The following is a 27602-nucleotide window of genomic DNA, read 5'->3' as shown; positions in this document are numbered from 1 at the left end:
TCAATGAATAACTCAAAAAGATTTGATTTATGACTCTCACTAGGAAGTCCAGTGTTTGCAAGCTGCAATAGTCAATTATGATTGTGGTGTGGTTACCGTAGGACATGAGTGAGTGGACGACATGTCAGGCCAAGTTGAACGAGGCGGGGAACGTGCTCATTGAAGTGACAGAATCGTCAACCAGCCTCGCTCTGGCCGAGCAACTCGGCAAGGTCAACATGAAGTGGGCTGAATGCATGAAGAGGACAAAGTTTGTAAGTATGCATGTTCTCACTGTTCTTTTCACACATGGCACAAACTGTGCATGAAGGTACAGTTCAGATTAAATACAAACAAAGGATTTTAAATGTTTGTATTTACAAAATGAATCTCAAATTGTTAGGATCAGCACTTATTATTTTATTTTGAATGTCACAAGACAAAATGTGACATAAAAGCTTAAACATTGGGACAACGGGACATACACATTTAAATAATGGTTGCTTGTCATCAGTGTTACTAAAAATGTAATAAGTAATGTAACGTTTTTAAATTACTTCACCAAAGTAATGTAACTTGTTACATCTGATTACTTTTTGAACAAATGTTTAAAAGTGGGCAATACATCTTTAATGTCCTAAAACCATAACTTAAACCAGGCAGTGTAAACCTCACCAGAGTACTCAACACTGATTACTGTCAAACTTTTATTAGAATGTCTTCAATATAATTTGAATTAAGATTGGAACAGAGCCTTAGCATGATTATTGTGTTCTGCACAAAATTTAACAAGAATATAACCCGTTTGAATTCACAGACATTTTTTATTAACTGTAATTTTATTACATATAAGTTTGTTCTCAGTAACTGTAACTGATTACAATTAAATGTATTTTGTAATTGAATTGCGTAACTCTGTACTTGTAACCAGTATCTCCCCAACACTGCTAGTCATGAACATGTCTTTCTTAGGAAGTATCATCGGAGCCCAGTGTTGGTCCCCTGTGCCTTCAAATGGTGCATTCACTGACCCAGGAGGCCAGCAGGCTGCTGAGGCAGCCTCTGGAGGTGGCCTCAGTCCCACTGAAGGCTAACAGGCAGAAACTACAGGTTGGAAAATCTACAAATATATTGATTGATGAGCTGATGAGAATCAGCTTCAAAATATAAGAATGATTTTTAAATCTATCCATGCCCTAGCTAGACTCTCTTTTTTTTCTTGTACTTTTTACCAGCTACTGAGTAAAAAGATGGCCGGGATGGATCTTTCATCTCTCAGTCCGTCCCCATACAATCAAACAAGGAACTCAGAGAACCTCCAGCAAAATCTCCCACAGGTACCCTGCTGCAAAAACTCTCTGTCTGACTGACTGTGATACGTTTGAACAGGCCTCGTTCCTTCTTCTAGTTTTTAACTTAACCCATTTTGAAGCTTTATTAAACCAGTGCACAGGTGAACACATGTCCAGTGCTGTCCAATTTATTTCTACCAGACTACAGAAAGGAAACACTGCAGTTGTAGCCCTTGTTACAAATACACCATTCTCATACGATCTGTTATTGATATATTATCTGTTTACATAGTGCTGCTCTTCATGTTGTAGTATGACAAACCAAGGATAGGGTTCAGTTCTGATTTCTTGTATCTGCATGACAGATACTTGATGACGCAGAGAGGACCTGTGGAGAGCTGCAGCGGGCTGCATCCAGGCTGGAGGGCCGTCTGGCTGAGCTGGACCGCTGGAGCACAGAGGCTATGGACTGTCACCAGCACCTGAGGGAGAAAAGGCACGGAGGACGCTCTGCATTGGAATCTGCAGCCAAAGTCAGCAAACCAAAACTTTGTTCACTTTCACAAATTGCCTACAGGTCTTTTGCATGGTCATTCATGGATCTTAAGTACAGTGTTTGTTTTGATTTGTGAAACTGAATTAGCAAGAGCAAATGGGGTCAATGCTGTTGCACAATTTAGTGATATAGGCCCCAGGTTTGTAATGATAATTCACTGTCTTGTGTCCTCATGTTTGATCTCATGGGCTCATTGTTGTGTTTTTACATTGTGTTTCCCAGTAATTACTTTGGGTTTTGTAGTAGTGTGACACGTTTTTCCCATGGCATTTCAGTTGACTGTGTTGCCAGATATGCACATAAACTTGTGCTAGACTCTGAATGGGCCAGGGGACTTGATGAAAAAGGGGCATCTCCACATTCCCTAACATTAGACTGAAATGGAGCCAAAACTGGATTTGAGTGACTTGGGCTGAAGCCATTGGGCCACTCGAGCGTGCCTTTGGTGTGACTTTGGGGCAAATATAAAGCATACATGTGTCCTGTTAAAGTTGTAAAACTATGCTAATGTTTGGTTCAGTACAGATAATGCAATGTGGGCTATATAATCCTCTCCAGGTGCTGATCTCTCGAGGTGTGCAGCTGGAGAACGGGGTTGTAACTGAGGGACGGGATCTGCAGGACCTTGTGGCACGAGTACAGAAAACCTCTCCTCTGCAGCACCTCAGTACCTCTGGCACGCAGGACAGGATCTCAGAGGCAGTCTCCCACTGCCAGGTGAGATAAATCAGTGTATGGTAGCTTTCAGTTCTTCAACAGTTACTCATATTTTCATGTATGTATTTTTATGTTTTTTTGTTTCATTTTTTAGGAGATTCTTGTAATGTTTAGTTCCCTTGGGTTTCTGCAACATGTCAAAAAAGCCCATCAGACACAGAGACAGCCAGAGGCAGGGTTGTTTGTTGTGGCCAAAACCAAACATGTAGACCAGATTGGGAATGTTATGCTAACCCAGGACCCAAATCTGGTTTCACGGGAGATTTCGCCTCAACAAAGGACAAGAGCTCTTCACGCTTGGCCTAAAAAGCAGCACCTGAACACACAGGATGAATCCACCATTGCTAATCCCCGTGTTGAAATCCAAATGCTGGCCCGGCCGTTGAGGGAACCAATACCTCATATTCACTCTCCTCTTGCTCAAACTGTAAAAGAAGCTGAACCCGAGCCCATGATCCAGCCTCAGTCACTTTCCAAGTGTCACGCTCAAGCTTCAAGTCGGAGTCAATATGATCAACTTCTACCTGCTTTCATCCAAACTCCTGCTGGACCAAAGTGTCAAAAAAGTCCAGTTCTGTCTAAACATGTGACAAGTCCAGTCCCAGAGGAGGAGGAAAGCCCAGCTCCCTCACAAACTCGTATATCGATATCTAGAATAAGAGGGCAGCCAAACACTGTACAGAGTGCTAAAACATCTCCACAGCCACCGGTTATGGTCCGCAGTGAGGTTCATTCAAAAGCCCAGTCAATGGCAAGGAGCAGACTGGAGAAGGCCAGGTTTCGTCTGCAAGGACGCATCCAGCAAGCCATCAAGTTATTCGGTGGCAAAGAGATTTCAGAGTCGCAGGCCAAGAGGAAACAGGTACAGTTTTAAACAGTGAATGATGGAGAATATGGGCATCACTAACCCAAATGTTGAAAGAAGTGTAAGCTCTGAATTGATTTATTCAAACAGTGATTTACTTGAATTAATAATATATTCCTACTTCAAAGTCTTTACTTTCAGATTATTCATTGGATTTGACAAAAATCCACTTAAGCGCCTGCAAATAAGTCTGAGACATTCAAAGTAACTGTAAAACCAGCTTTCTTCCAATTTATCAAATGCTTGTCATGCTACAACACCCAGACCTTGGAAACTCGAAACAAAATCTCAGAATTAGGACAAAATCGTCAAAGGTCTGGTGGTGTTGTGCTTTGCGAAGCTTCCAGTTTTGTTTGTGGACGTTTGTCTAGCTGTATGTATTTCTGTGCAGAGAGCTTTAAAGATCCTGCAGCCTGCCATCCTCGATGAGTTCCTGGGTGCTGTCGAGGGTTTTGGGGCCTTTTGTACTGGGCCCCAACTCCAGGACGTGATGCTCCTCTCTGACTCTGTCAGAAAGCAGTGGGAGGTATGACGGGGTTTTGTACACAGTAGACTGTTATACATCCAGTAGAAATAAGAGTGATATTGATCCTAAAACTGTTTTACTTACAATATCTTACTTTTTTGGAGTTATCCTGTAACACACATTCATAACAAAAGAGCCCAATTAATTCAGTATTATGCTGGTTAACTTTAGCCTTAACAGCTATGATATACCATTATAACCAGGCCTTGTTTGTGCACTCAGGATGTACGCAGAGAAATGGCCGCTTTTGTTCCCATCTTGTGGTCTAAGATCAGAGAGGGAAAGCATTCCTCTTCTGTTGTGCAATGTGAAACGCAAACTAACGCTCTGCACGAAGCCAATGACCAGACTGACCATGACTCTTTGCTACAGCAACAGGTATTTGTCCTAACTCCACAACATGGCATTAACATCTGATTGTGCCGCATGGCGACCTGAATGATTTCGGGGAAAAGATTAGAAAGCTATAGGGCCTACATGATTTTAGTCTCTCAGAAGTTCACATTCCTCCTTCCAGGCCGTCATGGACGGAGCTGCAACTGTTGAGGTTGATTCACTCCAAGAGCTGTGTGAAACACTAACACCAGGGAGGTCCTCCTGCCTAGCAACAGATCAACTGAAGGAGTCAGATGAAGATCAGGAAACACAACCCAGTGACACAATGCTCCCCTCTGACTGGTAAGATAATGCTAAGGAGGTGCATATTGAGGTATAATATATTGGACATAACTGCATTTAGGAAGGAAATAATAACAGCTATGAAGCAAAGGTAAAGCAAGCCACTCCTTCAGACTGGTGCAGATTCATTTTCATTTGTGTTAGTGTTGAATCTCAAGTGTAACTGGGAACTCATAAGCAAATAATTCTATTGAAAGTCTGTATTGAAAAGAAAATACCCTGAAAAAGTATTTATTTTGCATAGCACCCACATTTGTCAACTTACCACAATTCTCTGGATCCACAGCAAGTATAAAAAGTAACCTTACACACCCTGAAGAAAACCACATGATAGACATTTGTGTTGGTGAAGAAAATAAACAATTTTACAAACCTTTCTACACTTGAGAAGATCATATTTTTCCTGATATCATGTGGCACCTCAAGTCAAGTTTCAGTGCTTGATTTTCACCAAACAGGGCCTTGTAATCATTGAAAAGTCTTTTGAATTTGCTCTCATAAAGTTCATCCTTAATGATGTAAGTATTTGGCCAATGTACGTATTGGTAGGTAGCACATAAAACATTAGGAAGTAAGTCAGGTTTTAGTTTAAGAAAATTTCATTTGAATTGAATTCAGTTTATAGTGTCTATAAACTGTGAATTTAATTTAAGTTGAACTGCATTGTTGAATTGAAGCAGACAGCTTATTTATTAACAATTGTCCCTCTGTAATCCTTCAAGTCTATTAATCTTAATGAGATTCCTGGACTGATTCTTTCTGACTGACTGGCCCCGACCTCCCCCCCGATAAACCTTTTTTTTTAACTCAGCAGGGGACGGCAGCTCCGGGGAAACACCCCGCTGAGAGCGACCGGCGTGTCGGCCGACACACAGCAGAGCAACGATCTCCCACAGAAACAAAGCGTGGACAGACCACAACAAGACCTCTCACCTGTGTGTGGTGAGGTCATCCATCTGCAATCTCAGGATGTCCCGACAGAGAACGAGGATGACCCGACACAACGTACAGGCTGCGGGTCGGCGAAAAAACTAAAGCCCTCACTTCTGACCAAAGAGCAGCTGCCGAAAGCTCGTCTACCGCACATCACACAGAGCAACCAGCAAACCCAAGCCCACATACAGGTAGGAGGAGCTCATGAGGGCTTTTACATGGATGCCATCTTCTCAGCTTTGTGGGCTCCCAGAAACAACTATTTGTATTTTTCAACTCATATTTAGTTGCAAAGTGAAGTAACAGTAATATAAATAGCTTGTTTGGAGTGTCTTGTCTTAATGGAGGTGCTTTCAGTCCACTTTTCTTTCGACGTAGTACACACTCACTTTGATTTAGAAGATGTTTGGATTCTGAGTTTTAGTTGCCACTTCAATATTGTAAATATTTCATATGTGATTATCATTTTCCACCAGTTTCCGTACTGGACAGCTCACAGATCATAATTTGGGCCAGTCAGGCGGTAATGTGGCTAAAATGCTCCCTGTTGAAAACAAACTCACATGACATGTATGCTTTCCATCATAGAAATAACACTCATCACTCTTTATTTGAGATCCTAGACCTCCGTGTTCCTTCACATTTTGTCTTCTTCGGGGTGCTGTCACTGAAGAATGCAAGAGAAATAGAAGAGTTGAAGACAGGGAGAGTAGGATTTGCTGTTTGCGGTTTTTTATATTCAACATTCGAAGTAGGCCCCTCCTCCCCGGCTCAATGACACCAGAAGTGTACGATCCCTGACCGCCGGCTATGTTTAATGTGCTTGTCAGCGGGTGAAAGCCAACCCCAGATTGGCTCTGGTTTTGGAATGAGCTTTGTCCGCTTGGCGTTTTGCTGTGTTATATTTGCGTTATTTAGGAGCATGTGTCAACCATTTTCATAGCGTCCTCTTGGATGCGCTCTTACAATCTGGCACCTGATCACTACATAAGTGATTGAAGGGGATTCTTTTCGTATGCGTCTATGTTTTTAAGGAATAATCCTACTCATTCTGCCTTTTAAATGAATGAATATGTTACTTTTCACCTCTTGCTTTGGTCCATATTTGCAAACCAGAACCTCACTAGAAAAAGTGTGCATTTTCCTTCAGTTTATTATTATTATCAAAATCGTGCCTGTGGAGCTTTGATATTTGAATTTGATATGATGTTTTTCTGTAACCATTCCAGCAAAATGTCAACACAAAGTTAAAAAAAACTACCCTGAATTAATCTTATTTACTTTATACATTGCATTTAAAGTTGCCTTTCCTTAAGTCTTCCTGGTCAGAAAAAAGCTCAGCCGTATCATTGGCTGTGACTGATCTGTGCAAGACACAGCACCAGCTGCAGGGCACTAATCCCAGTAATTGGATAGCTTTGCTGGCTGTTCCATCTCTTCCTCTTGTCTTCACTGGACTGTTTCTATGCAACTCTACCATCTCACAGGTGGTTGTCCGGGGTAACACTGTGGAGACCAAGCAGGAGGCAGAGTGGACCGTCATCCCAGGGTCAGCCGCCCCCCCACAGGAAGAGCACTCCTCCGAACAGGAAGTACTGGAAAGGTCTGTGTTGATTTCTCAGTTCTTACATTTGTGTTGTTTGGAGGACATTCAGCATGTGGAGTAGAGTTAGACCTGACCGATAAGCGCAATAGAACATAATCCGAAATTTAAATCTATCATTTCTAAATCTTTTCAACAAATGTTTACAATTTATGTTTTATTGCCTGTATCAACTAAATGTAACAACATAGTTACCAACAACATAGACACAAGTGAGAGGAAGTTGATGTCACAGATTTTGTTCCCATGCAGCCTTTCAGTGTCAGAGAATGTCATATTGAAACAATGTGTAAATCTTTCCCTGCAGGTACAGAAAGTCCTGCTTGATATTTCAGTTTCATCTCCAGAAGAACAAGCAACATTTGGAGGAGTTTATTTCAGACCCTGTTACCATCTCCACCCTGCAGAACCAAAAGAAGCAACTGCAGGCAAGTTAAAGCACCACTTTATAATCATATTCAGCAATTGTTTGATACCATTATAATTTCACATTTTCAAATTATACTCATAAAGCTGTTTTTCACGTGTGCTTCTCTGCCTCTTGGTGCTTTTCTACGATCTAAAACTGCTGAGCAGTTTGTTTTGTTCTCACAAGGTCAAACTGCACCATATGAAAATTGTAACTTTGAGTGCTTTGTTAATACGTTTCTCCTCAACAGACTTTAAAACAGGAGACAGAGGCTCTATGGTTTGAGTATGAGCGCCAGTATACCCAGCAACCCCAGTTCTCCCATCTGATGACCAGGGAAGATAAGGGTGACGTGGAAGGAGACTGGGAGCAGCTGACTCAGCAGTGGAGAGGACAACAAATGTGCCTCCAGAGCAGGTACTGTGCACCTCTCAGATCAATAATGATGATGATGATGATGATGATGATCATAATGATAATGATAACAGGATTATTGGTTTCAAAGTCTATTCTTGACTTTGAAAACACCCTTTTCTCACCTCAATGTCCATTTACTAGTTCTGGAGCTTTCAATTATATTATATGATCTTTATCAGCAGATGGAGTTAACTAATAGTTTATATTTGAGTACTGTAGATAATAACCACTTATTTTTTACTTTTTGTCAGGATGACATCTCTGGAGAATACTGCTGATCTGATGGCACTGATCACAGAAAAGCTGGACCGGATCATCCGAGAGTCCGTGGACATCTCCTCCTTCACCTTGGCTGATCCCAGACTGGTATCTGATTTAAAGGTACACATATGCGTTTTTTTTTTTCAAATAATTAACACTTCAATTTAGAGAGTCATATATGGAAACTTAATTATCAATCCCTCTTGAATTACCCAGGAGATGGATGACAGACTGCGGTCTGAAATGAGAAAGTCAACAGAGCGAGGCACTGACGAAAAAATACAGGGGCCTGAAGCCACATCCCCTTCATCCCTCTGCCAGGCTTTCCACAACAGTGTCCATCATCTTGAGCAGCTCAGACAGCGGCTGGCGCAAGTTCAGTCAGCTGCCCAGGCTCTGGATCACTTCCTGACCACAGTGAGGGATGTCAGGGCTGAGATCCCAACCCTGCTTGCAAACCAGGACCCCAGCAGACAGCCAAATGAGGCAGATTGGGAGCAAGAGACACACTCTTGGCAGGCAGCAATGCAGCAGAGGTTGCAGACTGCCGCAAAACAATCTGATAGTGTTGACAGCACTTTAAAGGCAGTGGGGATGACTCTGACCATGGATGGAGCAGCAGTGATGTGCCAGGATGTGGTGACATCACTGTCACAGCAAGCCGTGAACGTAGAGAAAGAAGTGATGAGAGCCAAGAAGAGGGAGAGTAAAGAGGAGTTATTTCCAGTGGGAAGGGAGCATACGTCAGAGATACGTCAGACAAACACCGGGGATGATTCAACACATCAGGGGGCAGCACAGGAGCATGAGTATCCCACTCCAAGTAGGACGGAAGAGGAGGTAGGGTTGGTGGCCAAAAGGAGTAGGCTGGAAGGAGATGATGATGTTATGACGTCACAAAGGGAGGAAGAGCACAAGGCTCAAACACGGACATCTGACGGGGATGTCTTAAAAGCTGAGGACCAGAGAAGAAGAAGAAGCAGCCAGGTTAAGAAAGAGGAAGAAGAGAAGGAGAGTTTTGTCCAGAGGAGAGTTGCCTTGTTAGGCACTCTGAAGGAGATAAGGGAAGCAGCTGAGCTGCTGAGGTTACAGGAGCCCACCCTGCCTGCTCTGCAGCACAGGTACAACACTGATCTGGGCCCAAAAACAAATAAGCCTTAGTGTTTATTAGACTTCAGTCCATCGTATTAACGCTGTGAATCTTGATTTCTCTCTTAACTTAACAGCTGTGTAGAAGAAAAGTTTTGTAGATCTCATATATACAACAGATATATTTCTGTATCTGCTTGTTGCAAGATGCGTAAAGATGCCCTGTTTTTTTTAAAGCTGCACCACAACATAGAATTATTATTATAATTATCATTATTATATTAAATACTATTTTTGTATTGTATATTATTTTATTTTTCCAGCACTTTCTGACTGATATGCAAAAACAATACTAATGGTAAAAAAGGTCAAACACAAGTACACTGATGATAGTTTCCTCTCCTGCAGGACACGTGCATTGACAGAGCTGGAGAGTCATCTTGCCGGCCACCTCGCTGAGCTGCAGCACATACGAGATGAATCCTCACAATCAGGAATCCCTGATGTGAGTCAAACCAGAGAGGGCGAGGACGCCTGGGAGGAGGCAACAAAAGCTGTAACTGAACGGTAAAGGGAGCAGTTTGAGTCCTTTTTACGATTTACTTCTATGTTGAATTTGAGTGCTTTATTGAGTTTGGCGCATGTGCGTGTTGTGTTATGGATGACATGCAGGCTGGAGCAGTGTTACGCCCTAACAGAGCTGCTGAAGAGGTTTCAGAGCATTCGTGGGGAGTTGAGTGGGACACTGCAGAGGGCAGAAAGCACCATCCGTGAACAAGCCTCCTACATGGGGAAAGACAACCTGCAGAGACTGCACACCAAGGTACCGTCTACATCACTGTTTAATTGAGGTGATTAAGGAAGAGATTTGTTTTTTAAGTATACTTCCTAATGAAGGTCAGTCAACATAGACCAAATCATTTGTGTGTCACTGGTAAATCATTGGCTCTGGTTCTTCGTCTGTTTGGTGTGTTTTATATAAATTGTGTGTGTGTGTGTGTGTGTGTGTGTGTGTGTGTGTGTGTGTGTTTGGTTACACAGGTCCAGGAAACAAAAGCAGAGCTGAATGGTCTCGGGGACCGCATAGAGGAGGTCCGCAGTGTGTGCAGGAAGCTTCACACGCATCTGTGTCAGATCCCAGAATGCGTCACCATCCCATTTGAGGACGAAGCGGATGCTCTCATGGACCGCTGGCTGGACGTGAGTCACTTTAAAGTTCCAACTCGCCATTTTTCACAAAACTTTATACATTTGCTTATTATTTACTACTTACTATTATTGGTTCCTATGTCGGTAAATTCTTTTTTTGTTTGCTTTTACAATGAGCAAATACAACATTTCTATTTTTTTCTTTTTGCATCACAGAATATTTTAGTTTTGCTTTGTTATTTTTTCCTTTTTGTAAAAAAAAAATCTTATTTTTTCTTCGCTAAATTGCATACATACTGCCATCCTTGCTCTGCTGTTTACGTATGGGCTTTTAAAAACGTCTATCAGGGAAGAAACATGTTTGTCAAACCTCTCATTGTAATTCAGTTTTAGAAGAATAGTTTTTTAGTTGATATCTTTCTGCTTTTCTTGCAGATTATACAGAGTCTTACATACTGTTATCAAAGCAGGATTTGCTAGGCAAATAGTATTTACCCGTGTGTTTCATGTGTTGCTGCTCCCATATGTAAACTAAAGCATCGCATAGTAGATCATTACTATTGAAAATGTCTATTTTCTAAGGTTTTACTCTGAGTTTGGTTGTACGTTGTAAGATGATTGCCAGCATTCATTGCAACTCAAATCCTTGCAGATATCAGAAAGAACAGATTCCCACCTAGAAAACCTACACCTTGGCCTGACTCTGTGGGATGGCATCATCCAGCTGGGAGCAGAGGTAGAGAGCTGGACCGCTAATAAACTAGCAGTATTTGCTCAGTCTCCGTCCTTCCAGACAGAGGAAGACATCAGGGCCTTGCAGGTAAAACTGCCTTCCCGTTTCATTCTGAAATGTATTTGTCTCATTGGAAGTTTAATGTTCTCTAAATTTCTAAAGTTGCTTTGAACAATGATCATCTCCCTGTACATGCCTCCAGAATGAGATTGTGACCCAAGAAGAGAATATGGAGTGTTTCCACCGAAGAGTCGCTGAGATTCAGGCCCTGCTTCAAAGCAAAGAGCCCCCTCTGGAGCTGCAGGTACGGTGTGAAGCTTTTGTGTTGAGGATGCGAGTGTATCAGGCTGAAATGTTGCTGACAGATGCAGTTGATCTGACTGTTCTCTTGATTGATTTTTGTTTTGTCTAGGTTGCGGAAACCCAGATAAGGAAGAAGATGAAGCAGCTGAAGGAGCTTGTTTCTGAAGCTGAGGACGTTTACAGGCAGATGGTGGCTGCTAAAGGACAAATTACTGCCAGGATGGCGGAATGCTTCAACTCCCTTCAGAAGATTCAGGACTCCCTTCTCACTCTCAGTGCTTCAGATATTACAACAGTTCTTGCAAAACTTAAGGTAAAAATGTATTTAGTTGTTATGTGTCACAACATGTACTACACACTTGTACAATGTTCTGAGAAACTTTTATTTTGATATTAATCTTTAAATGCTCACTTAGTGTACTATCAAAATAATCTGAGAGAAGCTATAATTGATATGATTTTAAATTTCAACACATAGTGGCTCTAAAATCTGACAACGAAGCTAGTGTTTGAGTAGACATTGATTGCTGAAGCTTTAAAATGCTAAACACTAACCGTAACTTATGTTTCTCTAAAGGATCTACTTTTTGAGCTCAAGACGCAGGATGAGCAGGCAGAGAGTCTGCTGGAGGATCTGCGTGTTATGGCCTCCATAGCGAGGCCAGACAGCCTGCAGAGTTTGTCTGCGGATGGGATTCGGCTGCAGGATAAAGTCAGAAACACCCACCAGCTCTTCTCTGAGGTGGAAGAACAGACTCAGAGGAATATCCAGGCTCTCGACAGGTAACAAGTTCAAGTGGATCATGTGTCAATTCAACAGTCACGTTATATGCACCAAAATATTGATTAATGTCTCTTCTTAACCATGTAGCATGCATACAAATATTTAACATAACGAGCATTAGAGCGTTGCTGGGCAGGTATTTCTGGAGCTTGTTCAGATGCTTACTCTGTGTTTTTTCATCTAATAGCCTCGCAAGTTATTTTAAGTCCCATGTTTCATGGTTTATTGTCATTGTACAACAGGGTTGCATACAAAAAAAAACTATATTGTATGAGATCACATCCCATGCCTTTTTGTAATGTGTCCAGTATGATGCTCTCTACTGCTTCTCTGTAAAAGTTAACGAGAACGTGTAATCTGTGTTACTGAATATTTGCGGTAGCTGGATGGCGTATGAGAGATTGACTCAAAATAAACTGCGGTGCTCATGTTATTTGTAATTAAGGAACATGTCACTCAATGCGAAGGTGTGGCTCATTTTTGTGTTTTTAAGTTTATGGATAACAATGAAGGACTAAGGCACAGAGGAATAAGATATGAAAATAAGACAGCGGGACGAGTTCAACTTGTTTTTCTGACCCCTTTTATCACCATGTCACTTTAAGCTACAGTGTAGAGTGCTCACAGTACATATGAGTCTGTGTCGTGCCTGCATTTATACTGAATGTGTTTTGTAGGCTGCAAAGCGAAGGTGAGCACTTGGAACAATGGTTGCAAGGCGTTGAGGGAAAAGCAGCAAAGGAGGATGATCTTAGTCTCCTGCAAGAGGAAGCACTTCAACAAAGGTAAACTGTTTTCTGATTTCAGATCTATGCCTTCTAGCTCTGTGTGGAATTTAGCAAGTCTTGTCCAAAGGTCTGGAGGTCTAAACTCTTATCAGGCTGTGTGCACTCTTATATTGTATATATTTAGTTTGTAGTGGGCTACAGTTGATATTATCACTAAGCGATAGTAACATCTTCCAAAAGATCGCAAAAATAAAAGGACAGGATGTAGATGCAAATATGATCAGTTAGACCCAGAAGGTCGAAGAAAGTAGCAGAAACTAAAATGTAACGTAGCACACTTAAACAGCCTGCTGTAGTTCAGTGTTGGGTTTTATGATGAGTCAGGATTGATGGAAGTTGTAAAGCCTGTTATTCCATGTAGACGACTGACTCATCCATAACTACATGACTGTTTATTGTCACACAAAAGACTGTAAAGTTTGTCGATCGAGGGTATAATTAATGACACAACTTATAATTGATCCCACTTTTTTAATTTAGCATAATCATGTAACCCTGATTAAACACATTGTTTGGAGAGATAAGCGGCAGTACAGCTTTAAGTGTCTACTTAAAAGTTGGCTGTTGCAGAGACTCCCTCATCCTTAACACATTATTTTATTACGAAACTTTGTTCATTATTAGTCTGTGAATTTCTTATCTTGTTTTCTTCTTGTACACCGTGAAACAGCTGCATGTTATGCACCTTCTTTTCTCTCTTTACTTATTTAACATGCAGATTGTTAATCTTTTTTTGTGTGTCTGAGCATCAACGTTGCCCATTTTTTTTTCCCCCTGCAGTGTAAGAACAGAAGCCCTGGATCAGCTCGTGTCATCCTTACGAAGCAGCACATTTAAGCAGTCTGCTCTGCTGGAGGAGAGCAGCAAACTGTTGAAACGATACCATAACTTTCAAACCAACGTGCTGCGTGGCTCCGCGGAGAAGCAGAGCTCTCTGAGCAGGGACGTCGAGGTGTTTCAGACCCTTTCAAAGTCCACTCGATCCTGGGTTGGAGATCTGAGACAAACTCTTGACTCTCCACTTGGGGAAAACCTCGGCATCCAGAGTCCCGCAGAGCAGCGGCTTCACCATGCTCGAGTAAGAAAGCATCACCCTCCATATCTCCTTAACTCCTTAAGTCTGCCTCACCTGTGTGGGCATTCTACAATAAGCAAAATGTATATATGTTATAATAGACTCATATGTTATAATAATTATAATAGCATTTTAAATAAAAAGTATTTTTTGTACTGGGTTCTCATGCAGTATTAAAATGACAGATGTGTTTTATGTCATACAAGGGTGTGGCCACAGGGATCTCTTGTTTCTTTAATCTACATGTTTCTACTTGTATAATATGGGGTGTCCATTGTTCAACAACACGCTCTTCAGTCCCTGCAGTGAGAGACTGGTGCGATGGCAGTGTAGAGTGTTAAATAACTAATTTGTGGAAAAAAAACGATTTCAGGCTGTAGCAAATATGGCGGCAGAGGGGGAGGCTCGCCTCGAAGAGCTCAGAGTTACTGGAAATCGTCTGAGCCACAGACTGTGTGATGGCGACGGCCTGAAACAGGACATTCAGGGAAGCATTCAGAAAACAGAGGAGCAGTGGAGGGACTTTCTCCAGTCGGCCCAGTCTTATCACAGGTGAGTGGAGCCAGATAAAACCTTTTTTGAGACAGGCATGTTTTACACCCTGACGTATTGTGCTGAAGTGAAGCTGTGCCTGGACATGAAGGACTTGTTGAGTCCTCACCTATCCGTTTACTAAGATTTCGAGGGAAATGGAAGCACATAATGCACACATCCCTTCAGCTAAGTTTTTCTTTTCGACACTTTCCCAACTCATCCACTAGTTCTGCTTTGCCTGAGAGACAGCTTTTGCTCTCTTTTTACCTCTGAAATTCTTCTACCAGTCTCCTCCTGTCAACCGCTGATGCTTTATTCCACGTACAGTAGGCTGTGGTATGATTAATCCAAAACCCCTGACACCCATGCTTTACCTGCCTTACAAAATCCCTGTGTCTAAGTGCTGCCGGAGCCTGTAAAACTGCCTCCCTAGGGTTCCACTTCCTCCCTGCTGAGACTGTTGCCTCTGTTCTCCTTATGCTATATCTCTAGACACTCACAGTCTCTTGCTTTTGCACATTTAAACTCTCTCAAGCTGGCGAGGTTGGGAGCTCCAAGATACCTTTTCCATACAGGGCAGAGTTCTGCACAGGTCTGATTGTCAAGACCTTCACACGCTCCAGCATTGCGCCACGCCACCCGCACATACTGTATGACCAATCAGTTTCGCCACCGAACCCGACCTGTCGTCACGACCCAAAACCACAAATCCTATAATAACCATGCGCTGTCCAAATAATTTGTCTAGGCTGCACATTTTAAGTGATCATTTTGGCCATTTCATACATGTGATACTTTAATACTGTCATTTTAGTATGACTTGCATATCAAGAGTTGCATCATATCACCTGCCTAAACCTTCTGTACACTGTTCTATGTCCATAAAAAACAACTCCTACTTGAAAGCACTCCCTTTATAACAGAATACACCTTGATTTCTCTGGCATAACCTTCATCCCAGCCCACTTAGTTTGTGTTCAACTTGACAGCCTTTTGGTACATGATGCTGCTGTTGTGATGTTTGTCATGTCATCCATGTAAGCCCTTATGGGTGGTAAGCGCTGCCCCCTCTGAAGCCTCTGTTTTAGTATTGCATGAATTCTGAGTGGTCTCTTTGTTTTTCTTGATGCTTCAGGGTTCCACAAGCTGATCCAGACCTCACCTCCTCCTACCTGGACCGAAGACAGCAGGCCAGCTGCAGAGTGGAGGAGCTGCAACAGAGAACTGCTCAGCTCCCTACTTCATTCCCCTGGCCCGGCTCGTCCGAGCGCAGACAAATCTGCCATCTAGCCCGTCAACTGCAGGATGAGGCTGAATCCTTGAAATTAACTCTTACCAGCCTGGCTGAACAAAGGAGGGAGATGGCTGAAGGAACCAGCGACGCCATCTGGAAAGATCCGTCCTTGGCTGAGCTGGAGACCTGCTGTTCATCACTCATGGATGAGCTGAAGGTAAAACTTTTCATATAGTACAGTTATTCCCTACCAGGGGTACTCAGACACCAGGGCGTACTTCTGCAGTTGCAAAGGCTAAATGGACCGTCGAATCACATATGAACATGACAGGTTGGGTGGATGAACGGATGCTCTGGCTGATCCGATGGGATGAAGGAACCGCCGGATTCATATAATCACAATAAGTCTGTGAAATGATTTATGAGCCGTCTGACTGTGCCTTGGTGTGCTTGAAATGTCCACAGGGAGTGTGTTCCAGCCTGGAGGAAGGTGTTTGTAATGAGGAACATTTTGGCCAGTCACTGCAGGGCTGCCGCCATAAATTGACATCCCTGCAGGAAAGGATGTCAGCCTGTCAAGCCCAGAAAGAAAGCTCAGCTGGACTCATCACTGATGCACCAGCTCTGGAGGTGAGGTCCATTATTAAGTAAACTGACCCAATGAATCAGGAACAAGCTTCTGATACATTATTTTTATTTCACATTTCTTCTGCATTGAAATGGACATTTTTATGAAGAGGATGGAGACTTTCCCAACACTAAGCCACCATTATTGTATTTGTATTTATTTTCATCTGTCCCTCTCTCCACTTTCCAGGCTTTGCTACAAGAAGTAACCGACATAGAAAAAGAGCTTTTACAAATTGTAACACTCAAGGACTCCATCACAGCCAGCTCCACAGCCGAGGCCCAGGCCAGCCTCTCCCAGCAAGTCAGCAACCTCCAAAACCAGAAGAGGGCACTAGACAGTAGCATCAGAGGAATTCTGGCACTGCTCACAGAAAACAGCAACCAGAGACTTCAACGAGTGAAGGGAGAGGTCACCTGTGTACAAACGGCTCTGAAAGACCTGGTTGAAAATCTGTGTGGGAACTCTGAAGTGTTGCCTGATATCAGTCAGCTCAAACAGCAGTGGTATACAATACAGGTATTTTTGAAAGATCCTTTTTAAGATGATGCTTCCCCCCCGAATAACAGTGTATAGCAAGTTAACGGGGAAATATAGAAGCATCAAAAAAGTATTTTTCTCCCTCAGGACTGTGATACCAGGCTGACAGAGTTGGGTGCAAGAGTTTACGACCTGCAGAAGACTGGAGAGTCCAGCAGTACACAAGAAATTCCTCCTGCAGATGTCACTTTGACTGTTGATGCAGTTGCTAAAGACCTTGACAGGTATTGTACCTCATTCCTCATTTCAAAATAATAAAAAAAAGTATGCCACAGTAAGAAGGCAGTCCTCTTCTGCGGGATTATTTGGGTAATGAGAAGTTGATGGAAAAGTAATTTTGAATGGAATTATCTAAAAAATGATGTCTCTCTCTCTCTCACTCTCACTCTCACTCTCTCTCTCTCTCTCTCTCTCTGTGCAGCCTCAAGTCCATTTTTCTAAAAAAGAAGCAGGCGTGTGCAGAAAACACAGCTAACAGAGTGGGACAGGTCATCAACCAGCTGCAGCATTGGAGACAAACAGCACAAGCTGAACTATCATCACCCAGCCAGGTAGAAATGTTCATACATTGTTCTATCAATCCATTTATTAAAACCCAGCATATTAACAAATATGCACATTCATCTAACAACCTTAAGAACACTTTCTTCCGTGCCTTTTTATAAATCTTCAGTTATATTATTTGCAATAAACTGATGGCTGAACGGGATGGCTGGGCCTGCTATGTCAATAAAACACGGAGAAGGTCGGATTACAACACACAGGGAGAGCGACTTCATTCTCTGCGCATGTCGTCATTACCACTATATCTTTAGATAGCAAATAATTGGGGAATTCTTTGGGGACAGTTTGGCCATTTCATGGGATTTGTTGTCAATAAGAAAAATGTAGGATATGGCCAGCCTTATCCTTTATCCCTTATCCCTATAAACCACATTCATATTCTATAAATATGGTAAAATAAGATTGGTTCTCAATATTATTACTTTTATGTTCCACATGACATACAACAGTGTAGCCTGGGGGTCATAGAGAAATAAAATAAAAACTCTAAGTATGCTCAATTTAGGTCAGCCCATCATGCTGTTGTCTGTTGTTTCAAACCTGGCGAACAACAAGTTCAAGTGGATAATATCCACAAATGCAAAAAGAACAAGCCATCCAAACCCATCTTAGCCTGCACTTTGTGTTAATACCAAAACTAGTACATTTTGCTGTACCTGGCTTTAGACAAAAAAAACAATAATTTCTTACCCATTAGGACTTTCATGTCTTTTGAAGAGCTTTCCTTAAAATGTCACAGGTCCATCTTTAATCCAAAATAAAATTACAAGCGGAACACCGTCTCTTCTGTCTAGGACATGGTGAACATAATAAACAGTGCTCACTGGGAGGATGGGGCTCATTTTGTCCAGCTTTGGCTTTACTAAAGATCATAAACATGTTGTGACTCATTTTTACATGAGCTTCACCGTCTGCTGCTGCCAAAACAACTGAAGGCTTAACTCCAATTCCTGTTTTGCCAGTCTTTTTAGTGATGGTCTTAGTATGTTAATGTACAGTAATTTTACTGATGTCTATGAAATATTATGACAACCATTTAGTTATGGCAAAATTAAAAAAAATACGTACATTTTCAGCTTTTATCTAACCATTGTATGATAAGGTTTGGGCTTCATTCTTAAGGGAAATATCTCAAGAACTTTAGGATTGATTACAATGACATTTTGTGCAGACATTCGTGGTGCCCAGAGGATGAATCCTAATGATTTTGGGTATACATTCATGTTGCTCACAGGACAAATGATGTAATATTGTTGAATTAAATTTTGAAATATAGATTATCTGTAAAAAGGTCTTTTTTGGAGTTAAAACATCTGTCTCTGCTCTCGTAGGCAGCTCTTGATGAGGGGTTGTGGCTTCAACAAGGGCTTCGTGAAGTGCTCACTGAACGAGATCTTCTTCTTGACTGTCTGGGAACAAAATTAACAAAGAAACTGGAGAGAAGTGCTTCCGATGCTCTAAATGAAAGCACATCTGTACTCGAAACCTTATCTAAATGCCTGGTGAGTTTCAGAATTGTAACATACACTTTTATAATGATGATGATGAAGAGATTCTGTGGTTAATTGTTTTGTTCAATTTAACAGGTTTCACAAATCAATCCATATCGTTGTGAAGTGGAGTTGGACAAAGATTTGCCAGGCAGAGTTGTTGAGGAAACTTTTAGAAGTGAAAGTGATGCTTCACCTGATAAAACTCTGGCCGCGTGTCCTCCTGCTTCTTCTTCTGCAATAAACAGCAAGGAAAACGATCAGAGTGACAACAAACCTAAAACCAAAGACACTTTGGAAACAACCAAAGAAGATGTCACTAATCAATTCTCCTGCGCAGAAATCCGAGATGATACTGGCACATTGGACACTGATAGCAATCCTTTAAGCAGTGGGCTTAGGACACCAACTGGAAATAACACTTTAATGTCAGACTCACTTCCTACTCTCAACAAGAGTTTAATAGCTCAGCGAGAGAACACTGAACCATTGCAGGAAGACGCTGCCTCAACCCAGGACTCAAAACTGTCACTTAAAGACACAGACAATATGAAAGAAATCAATTCAGCACAATGTGTCACACTTCTGGTTAGATCCCCAGCAACAAAGCCTGATGATGTCCCCATTTCTACCACTGAAATTATGTCTCGACGTCTAGCAGCCCAATCGGAGACATCTAAAACTGTTTCTGATGCTCAAGAAAAGGAGAAATACTGTGAGGACATCAGTGTGAGGCCAAAGAAAGTGTTCACAATAGTGTTGGACATGGAGACGCCCGAGTTCCAGCTACAGCACAATGTTGGAGCCAGCAGTCCAGATGTACTCAGATGTTCACAGGGGGCAAAGGTTTGCGATGCACAGCTCACAGAATTTTCAAGTATTCCTGAGAAGAAATGTGGAGTCTTTACAACATTATCGAGTCCTGAATCAGTACGTGAATTAGTACGTACAGAATTGGAGAAGATAAAGTCTACAAGTGCCACATTTTTGTGCAAAGAAAAGTCAGAAAGCCATGAATTCATGCATAATGAGGTGTTGACTTCCTCCAAATCGTGTGGCCCTGTTGCTGGATGTCAGCTCACTGGTGCACATGCAGCAGAAACAACATTTCCGGATGTCAAACAAGAGGAGACGACAGATTTCTGTCACGCTGAAGAGCAAACAATGAGCTCAGTCTTGTGCACTGTGGAGGTAGATGCCTTAACTGCAACACAAACACCTGCTGGTGGCAATAAACAGCTCACTGTTGCTGACACTGCACAGAGTGCCGGACAGTTGCAGAAGGCAGAGGGAGAAAACACGGGAGAAGGAAGTGACCCTGAAAGCCTGGAGTCCAAACTTTCCAAAGTGCCAAAAAGACGAGTCAAAGCTACGCCGCTGTTTGAAGAGAGGGAATGGAAGGTGCCTGCATCGCTGGAGGACACTGAGGTGAAAAAGAGACAGGTAGATTTTCTATCCATCATCCCTGCATTAACCTTTTTTTCTCATTATTTTTCTAAGAATTTTGCTTTAATGTCGTTTAATGCAGTGGTTCCACACCTTTTTGGATTGTGACCCCTCAAAACAATGCCATGTCTTCTTGTGCCCTTTGTCACCTGTTGCTTTTGTCCACCACTACCAAAAAGTGATATTTCCACTTGTTCCTAGTGGCCTGAAGACTTCAAATTATGCAGTAGATCACAAAAACAACATAAGATTCAAAGTGTAGCTCAAATTAACTTGATCCTAACGGGATGCCATTATGTCCTACTGCATTAGAAGTACATAGTGGAGACCTAACCGGAAATGAGAAGGCAGAGAGAGAGTAGGAGGACGTGCAACAAAGGTCCAAGCTGGACTCAAACAATGGAGATCCTGAAATATAACATGATAAAAAGACGTGCATTTTGAAAAGCGATATAATTGGTGGCTGCTCTCCAGACCAATGTTTGTTAGCCCAGCTGGCAGATGTCCTTGCTTTCCAAAACCTCATATATGTAACTGGGTCTTCTGTGACATTTGCAAACCACTCTTCTTTCCTTCTCTTCCCTTCATGTCAGAAAGGGACTGTTCAGTGAAAGTGTATTGCTAACATTTTGTAAGTGTTTCATTCAAAATGCAGTCCTAAATGTATCTAAAACGTAGTTGCTTTTATTCCTCCCACCATTTGGCATTTCAATGTCGTACTTTGGCCAAAGTCTCTTCATACAGTTTTGGCATTCATCTTTTTCCTGTTGTTCATGCAGTGGAAAGAAACATATTTTTCTAGTAACAGATAGATGAAATCTATGTTGCATATTGCCTTGTTTATTGCACAGAATGAATTAGAAATTGCAAAACAAAATGATGCAACACAGTATGCAACAAAACACAAAATTGCATGTTAAAAAGTGAAAACAGGACTAAGTAATATACTCCGTTAAACCCTCCGTCGCATCCAGGCATGTCTACCAAAAATGGAAAATTACACCAATTCAGAAAGGATCCTTCTGCTCAGTCTGCAGGAGCTCCCGTGACAGATCTTGAATAAAGAATAAAGATGATGAGGCAGGAATATGGGCAGCTGACAAGTACCTACGTTCTCTGACAGGGAGGGGAAAAAACAGTACGAGATAGTTGCCTGAAACAGAGAAAAGAAACACTAATTAGTACATTATTAATGTTAATACTTAAGTAAGTAGCCTCCTGCTAATTTGGTCATTATCACCTGAGTCCTTTTCTTTGGCATTTCTTTCATCAGGGGACCACTATACGCTTAGGATGCTTGTAACAAAGTAAATTTGCCAGAATGTATTCAGTCATTAGATGTGTCTTTGATAAGTACTAGCCACAGTGCTGAAAATAATTTTAGGAATTTCTCACAAAGACAACTTGTAATTTTTTGTGAGTTATTACAGCGCTCCTTCTCATTGTAAACGGCCGACATTTGTTTCCAAGGAGTGTCCTAAAATGTACCAAAATGTTTGTATACTGTAAATGTCCTGACCCTAATGTGACTGCTGATTCAATTTATTGAAGTGTGCTGCACTGGGGGAAGTCAAAAAGTTGTGTAAACAAGTGTGTACAAACAACAGATTAGAGTGATCATAATCCAGGAGATGGTTACAGTACAATTTAGAATATAAATAAAAATTACAGATATTTGTGGTGTGGTTATGCACTTAAATGTTGACACCACTTTTGAGACAGAGATATTTGACTGAAAATATATATATATTTTTTCCCCCAAAGAAAATCAGAAACCTGCTGTGCCTTTTCAAATCCTCTTCCCGCTCTACCTGCACTCTGCTCTAAGACACACCTTGGTCATGGCCGAACTATTTCCCAAGGGAACTCCCCTGTAACCTAGCAGTTAATGTCGTGTTTTGGTGTTTGTCTTGTCTAACCGTGTTATAACAGATCACTTATTTTTTTAGAGAAGCAAGGGAGGAAGCACTTCATAGATGAATAGACTAAGTCCTTCTCCCTCAGGGCAGACTGCTCCCCACTCAGGCACATTCCTGTGTTCACTGTACTGACTCGCCGGGCCACAGGCAACATAGTAATTTTTACCACTGTGGAGCAGGAAAAGAACAGGAAACTGTTATTATCTGTGGACAAACAGGAGAAAAGGAGGCTAAACTGTGACACCACCCTTGTCTCCTGTGTATGTAGCGTCAGACCCAAGAAAGCATGGAGCCTGAGAGGACAGCGCCGAGTTTGGCACCTGATCTGCCGGTTGGGGAGGCGATAGGTGGATCACCGGAGTACTACGAACACAAGTCCACCATGCAGGATGTTTTGTCTGAGATCCAGAGCTTGGTGGAAAGCAGTAACATTATAAATGTGAGTATCAACTGGTTTTGATTTTTTTTAAATGACTTTGCGCATCTCTGTTAGATCTACTGTAGACTTGCTTTGTTGAAAAACATGTGTCTGTGGGTTAAAACACTGATTTATAAAAGTCTGAACTTCAGAGTTTGTACAAAAGGTCACATTCTGAACTAATCTTAGGATTTGAGGGGAGCGGCTGTGGCTCAAGGAGTAGAGCGGGTCTTCCTGTAATCACAAGAAAGGCGTTTTAATCCCCGGCTCCTCCTGTCCGCATGTCAAAGTGTGCTTGAGTGAAACTCTGGAACCCAAAGTTGCTGCACTACTCCTTAAATGCTTAAGATGTGTTATAAGCAGAGGTCAAATTTCATATATATGATGATTAATAAAGGTTTTTATGTTGTTGTTTTTTTTTTTACTAGAGGGTATTTATTGTTCGTGACACTGTTTCCTGTAATTGCACACAATATGTTAAACAAGTGTCCAAAAAGGGGAGGAAGTCAATTCTAATGGCATTCAACAGAGGAATAAGAGCAGCAGCGTTGTGATTGATGTTTGTGTATATTCCCATGATGCTGCTGACAGGAAGGTACACAGGATGGACCTTTGAGATGTAAAGATTTCCTGCAGGTTCATTAGTGGGTCTAATTACTCTCAGTATACAGTCTGTGACTTACACTGACACAGTTTGACTCTTATTTTTATGCCAAGTATGATATTGTGTAATTTCATGTCGACATGTAAAAGCCAAAGAAAGAAGAACATTAGAGGATGTAAACCAAGCCAACTAGGCTTGAAAGAAATTGACACAACTTTAGTAAACAATCATTTCAATATTTTTTTATCAATAATACCAAGCATCCCCTAATCCCATACTCTCAAATGTGAGGATTTACTCTTTTTCTTTCTCTTATGTGATATTAAATCAATACTTTTAAGGTGTTGGACTGTTGGTCAGACGTCAGCTCGGGCTGTAGTAAATTGCAACAGCCATTTTTTTTCATTTTAACAGCTTCTTATTTCATTCTTGTGTTTGTTATCATAGCGGACACCACACATTGATTTGAATTGGTACCTGAAGTCCTCTCCTGGTGAATCACAGATTCGATTGGTACGAACTGTCCAAAAAGTTCTGGCATGTCGTTATCAACCAGCACAACTCGATGTCACTGCAATGGCCAAACAACTGCAGGAGGCAGAGGTATACACTTCTGTTTACTTTGCTTTTCCTTGAATATAAAATGTACTTGGCTGAGAATTACATTTTTGATGTAACTGACCTTTTCTCTAAAGGAAGTAAAATATACATAAATGTACAGAAATGGCAAATCCTTTTATCTGATGTCTGTTCTGTCTACTGTAGGACCACCGGCTCTGTGTGCAGGAGCAAGTGGCTACTTTGAAAAGCATGAGTGGTGCCAGGATTCGTGATCCGGATGCCTTGAAAAGATTTGAAGGACAGTGGAGTGCTGCACTGCTGGATGCCTCTGCCACAGTGCAGGTCAAAGCAGCACAGCTGGATCAGGCCAAAGAGTATCACAAACAGATGAAGATCACCAGAGCTTTCCTGGAGGTTGTAGCAGAGGAGAAGGACAAGATGAGCTTGTGAGTAAATCTTTCATTTAAAAGTGAGGTTGTACTCCAGTTAAGAACAACCTAATAGTCTTTATTTGTGTACCTGATAAACAATAAACTCATATTCTTTTCTTTTCTTTTCTTTCTAGAAGTACTTTGAGAAGCAGTGCTCTTCAAGCGGACAAACTCCGCCCCCTGCTGCAAACTATGGTACAGAAAAAAGACATGATGGAAGACCTCCTCCAGATAAGTAGCCAATTCTCGGTCCACTTGAGCGACGCTGAGAGTTCAGGTGCTCTTCTTGCCCAGCTCGGAGATGTCCAGGAGGAATGGAGGCTTTTAGAAGGAGGCATCAAAAGAGCTCTGCAACACGCCTCAAGCTCCGCCTCTCAATCCTCTCTTCTGATAAAAGAGGCCGAACAGCTTAAAGCCAAGCTTGACGCTCTTCGGCAATCCAACTTTCAAAGGCATGACAGCAAAGGCGCTTTAGAACTTGTTTGCCTGACCACAGACCTAAAACTGTACAACCAGCTTTATCTGCACTTACAGTCCCAGACAGATGCACTTGTCCATTTCTCTCTGGGTCAGAAAGAAAAGGATGAGCTCAATCGTAGTCTTAAGGAACTTAGGTCCTTGCTAAATGTCACCAAGAGCAAGCTTGACACTTCCACATACAGCTGTGGCGGCATTCCTTCAGCTAAGATCAACAAGCAATTACAAGACCTGATCATATGGGCCAAGCAGGCAGAAATCCACATTTCTATTGGCAACAAATCAGCCCTTTTCCCAGAGGAGGCCCGTATTCAGATTGTTGAGATGAGGAAATTTCAGACAGATATTTGGTTTAGAAGATCCAAGATGCAAGTAGAAGTTGAGCAAATGAAAGCTGGAGTCTCTGATATGGAAAATGAGGAAAGTGACCAAATATTAAACACAATACAAGACCTGTATGAAGCCATTTCTGACAGCTTGGATCAGGTCCTTGACACCATGAAGAAAAATCTGCAGGAGAGGGAGAAACTGTTATGCCAGCTTGCTAGCATTGATGCCTGGCTAGCAGAAACGCGTGCTGAAAGAGACCCCTGCGCTCATGTTGACGATGTTTCAAAAGCTGATGTCAGAATGCTGGAGAGCGAGCTAAAAAGTCACAAATTAGCCGCAGTCGAGATAGAGGGTCAACTAAATCGGGTGGATGCAATGGCTGACAGTTGCGGGGAAATAGCTGTAAGGTCCAGTCCAGGAGAGAGCCGCTACCTTGTCAACAGACTGTCAGGCCTTTGGACAGAATTAGTCGGGTTGCTAGCTCATGAGAAAGCATCCAGCTGGGAATTGGAAGAGCTGATTCATGAGCTAACCACTTCCGATGAGGAGTTATCGACCATTGAGGCTAGCTTAAAACAAATTTCCACTGATTTGGTGCAGCAAAGGTTCCCTTTAACACAGGAAACCCTGTCAACAATTGCACATTTGAAGCACATGCTAATGGAACATCAGTGTCAAGTACAAGGGCTTAAGCACTGCCAGGAGGCAAAGCGAAGCTCCCTGCTGTCCACTATTGGGGAACTGCAAGACCAGTGCAAAGCTCTTAGTATTAATGCCGTTGAGCAAGACAAATATCTGCACCTGGGGAGACAACTGGAGGAATCTAGGCACCTTACTAAAGAGCAAATCCAGCGTGCCAAAGATAAAACAATCAGCGTGGGTGAGAGGGTCTTGCTATGCCAATCACTCTTGGTTGAACTTCCTTTGGTGAAGACACAGTGTCAAGAAGTGGCAGACCAGTTGGAAATCATAGCTCCGGAGTTGGAACCACCTGAGCTAAACCCGGAGAAGCAGAAGATTCACCGCACTGTGGAAACATTAGTCTCCTGGGAGCATTCTGTCACAGATGATATCAAAAACCTAGAGGCCAAGCTTCTACTAGGCCTGCATTTTTCCTCCGAGCGTCTTGCCTTAATAGAGCTTTTACAAAGAACAAGAGTGGAGCTGGAGGGAGTGGAACCAGTAAATCCAGATGAAAAAGCCATAGATATTGCACTAACAAGGAATTGGATTATTTGGAGACATATGGAGTCTGGGATGCGGGTGCTGGAAGGTCTGGGACGGAAAGAAAAAATGAACCTGAAGAACTACAAGGAACTGTACTCTCTCAGGGATGCAACCATGCAAGAGTGCCATTTACGAATGGTAAGCTTTAACGTTTGGATTAATCCAGCCTAATTTCGCGATTTGTTAAAACTTTGCCATTCATACTTTTGTGTGTTGTTTCTCTAAACTGTGCTCGATCATGTAACATGTATCCAACAGGAGGGTTTATGCCAGGCGAGAGAATCCCTGAAAGATTACGAGTGGGCTGCTCAGGGAGCAATAGGCTTCCTACATAATGCTGAAGCCACCTTCTTATCAGCTCCTGGAGGGTTTTTGGACTGTACTGAGGAACAAAGACAGACTCAGCAGGCTCTAGAAGCTCTTGAAAATGGATTTCAGGCTCACATCTGCCACCTTCGGGATCTGGTGCCCCAACAACCATGCCTGTCCCGCCCAAAGACTGAGCAGCTGCACATCAGCATCCTCAGTCAGTTGTTGGTGGGAAGAGCCATACTGGAGGCCCAAGCCCAGCTCAGGCTGGAGTCCTTGCAGAGGTACTGGCTGTTCTTACCTCATTGAAGTGCTTCTGTATGTTTCTCTGTTTAGTAAAACACCTAAAAGACTTGTTTCTCACAGGTGTGAAGTAAGACAACAGAGCCACGGGAAGTGCCATGAAGACATACGTCAGCGTCTCTCAGGGTTTGAAGCCAAGCTTTCAGAATGTATGACAGAGCAAGTGACGTCGTTTGACAAATGTATTGCCCAACAAAATAGAGCTAAGGTAGGTTTGATGCAGCAGTATTGGATCTACTTGAACCTTGTATGTCACAGATTTTGACAATTTACAAATGTCAGCTTTTGAGTGATGCTAACGACATGGCTCTATGAATGGCAATGTCTGTTGGTCTTTGGTCATGAGTGAAATATCTCAACAACTTTTAGATGGATTACCATGATATTTGATGCAGAGAGCCGTGGTGCTCAGATGATGAATCCTAAAGAT

At 42.2% G+C, this 27602-nt stretch overlaps 1 protein-coding gene across 15 annotated transcripts in view; it reads left to right on the top strand.

Moving 5' to 3' along the window:
- syne2a (spectrin repeat containing, nuclear envelope 2a) overlaps positions 1-27602 on the top strand; it is an 80509-nt gene that overhangs the window by 9011 nt on the left and 43896 nt on the right. For 11 of the 15 annotated variants that reach the window (XM_031861792.1, XM_031861791.1, XM_031861800.1 and 8 more), the window contains 38 exons: positions 102-254; positions 952-1089; positions 1215-1316; positions 1637-1804; positions 2386-2544; positions 2639-3406; positions 3801-3935; positions 4158-4313; positions 4453-4613; positions 5425-5737; positions 7034-7149; positions 7457-7577; positions 7809-7975; positions 8227-8356; positions 8453-9357; positions 9734-9892; positions 9998-10148; positions 10367-10525; positions 11127-11294; positions 11410-11511; positions 11620-11823; positions 12088-12293; positions 12972-13079; positions 13863-14160; positions 14531-14709; positions 15827-16142; positions 16391-16555; positions 16743-17072; positions 17181-17317; positions 17515-17644; positions 18989-19159; positions 19244-20590; positions 22781-22951; positions 23982-24137; positions 24300-24541; positions 24661-26698; positions 26819-27153; positions 27236-27380. In XM_031861792.1, coding sequence (XP_031717652.1) covers positions 102-254; positions 952-1089; positions 1215-1316; positions 1637-1804; positions 2386-2544; positions 2639-3406; positions 3801-3935; positions 4158-4313; positions 4453-4613; positions 5425-5737; positions 7034-7149; positions 7457-7577; positions 7809-7975; positions 8227-8356; positions 8453-9357; positions 9734-9892; positions 9998-10148; positions 10367-10525; positions 11127-11294; positions 11410-11511; positions 11620-11823; positions 12088-12293; positions 12972-13079; positions 13863-14160; positions 14531-14709; positions 15827-16142; positions 16391-16555; positions 16743-17072; positions 17181-17317; positions 17515-17644; positions 18989-19159; positions 19244-20590; positions 22781-22951; positions 23982-24137; positions 24300-24541; positions 24661-26698; positions 26819-27153; positions 27236-27380 — 11109 coding nt within the window. The remainder of the gene's footprint in view (positions 1-101; positions 255-951; positions 1090-1214; positions 1317-1636; positions 1805-2385; positions 2545-2638; positions 3407-3800; positions 3936-4157; positions 4314-4452; positions 4614-5424; positions 5738-7033; positions 7150-7456; positions 7578-7808; positions 7976-8226; positions 8357-8452; positions 9358-9733; positions 9893-9997; positions 10149-10366; positions 10526-11126; positions 11295-11409; positions 11512-11619; positions 11824-12087; positions 12294-12971; positions 13080-13862; positions 14161-14530; positions 14710-15826; positions 16143-16390; positions 16556-16742; positions 17073-17180; positions 17318-17514; positions 17645-18988; positions 19160-19243; positions 20591-22780; positions 22952-23981; positions 24138-24299; positions 24542-24660; positions 26699-26818; positions 27154-27235; positions 27381-27602) is intronic. The other 4 variants (XM_031861806.1, XM_031861805.1, XM_031861795.1 and 1 more) reach the window with 2 other exon arrangements.

Source organism: Anarrhichthys ocellatus, unplaced genomic scaffold, assembly GCF_004355925.1.
Source record: "Anarrhichthys ocellatus isolate YVR2014 unplaced genomic scaffold, GSC_Weel_1.0 scaffold25, whole genome shotgun sequence".
Lineage (NCBI taxonomy): Eukaryota > Metazoa > Chordata > Actinopteri > Perciformes > Anarhichadidae > Anarrhichthys > Anarrhichthys ocellatus.
This window is presented reverse-complemented; position numbering and strand designations above follow the sequence as displayed.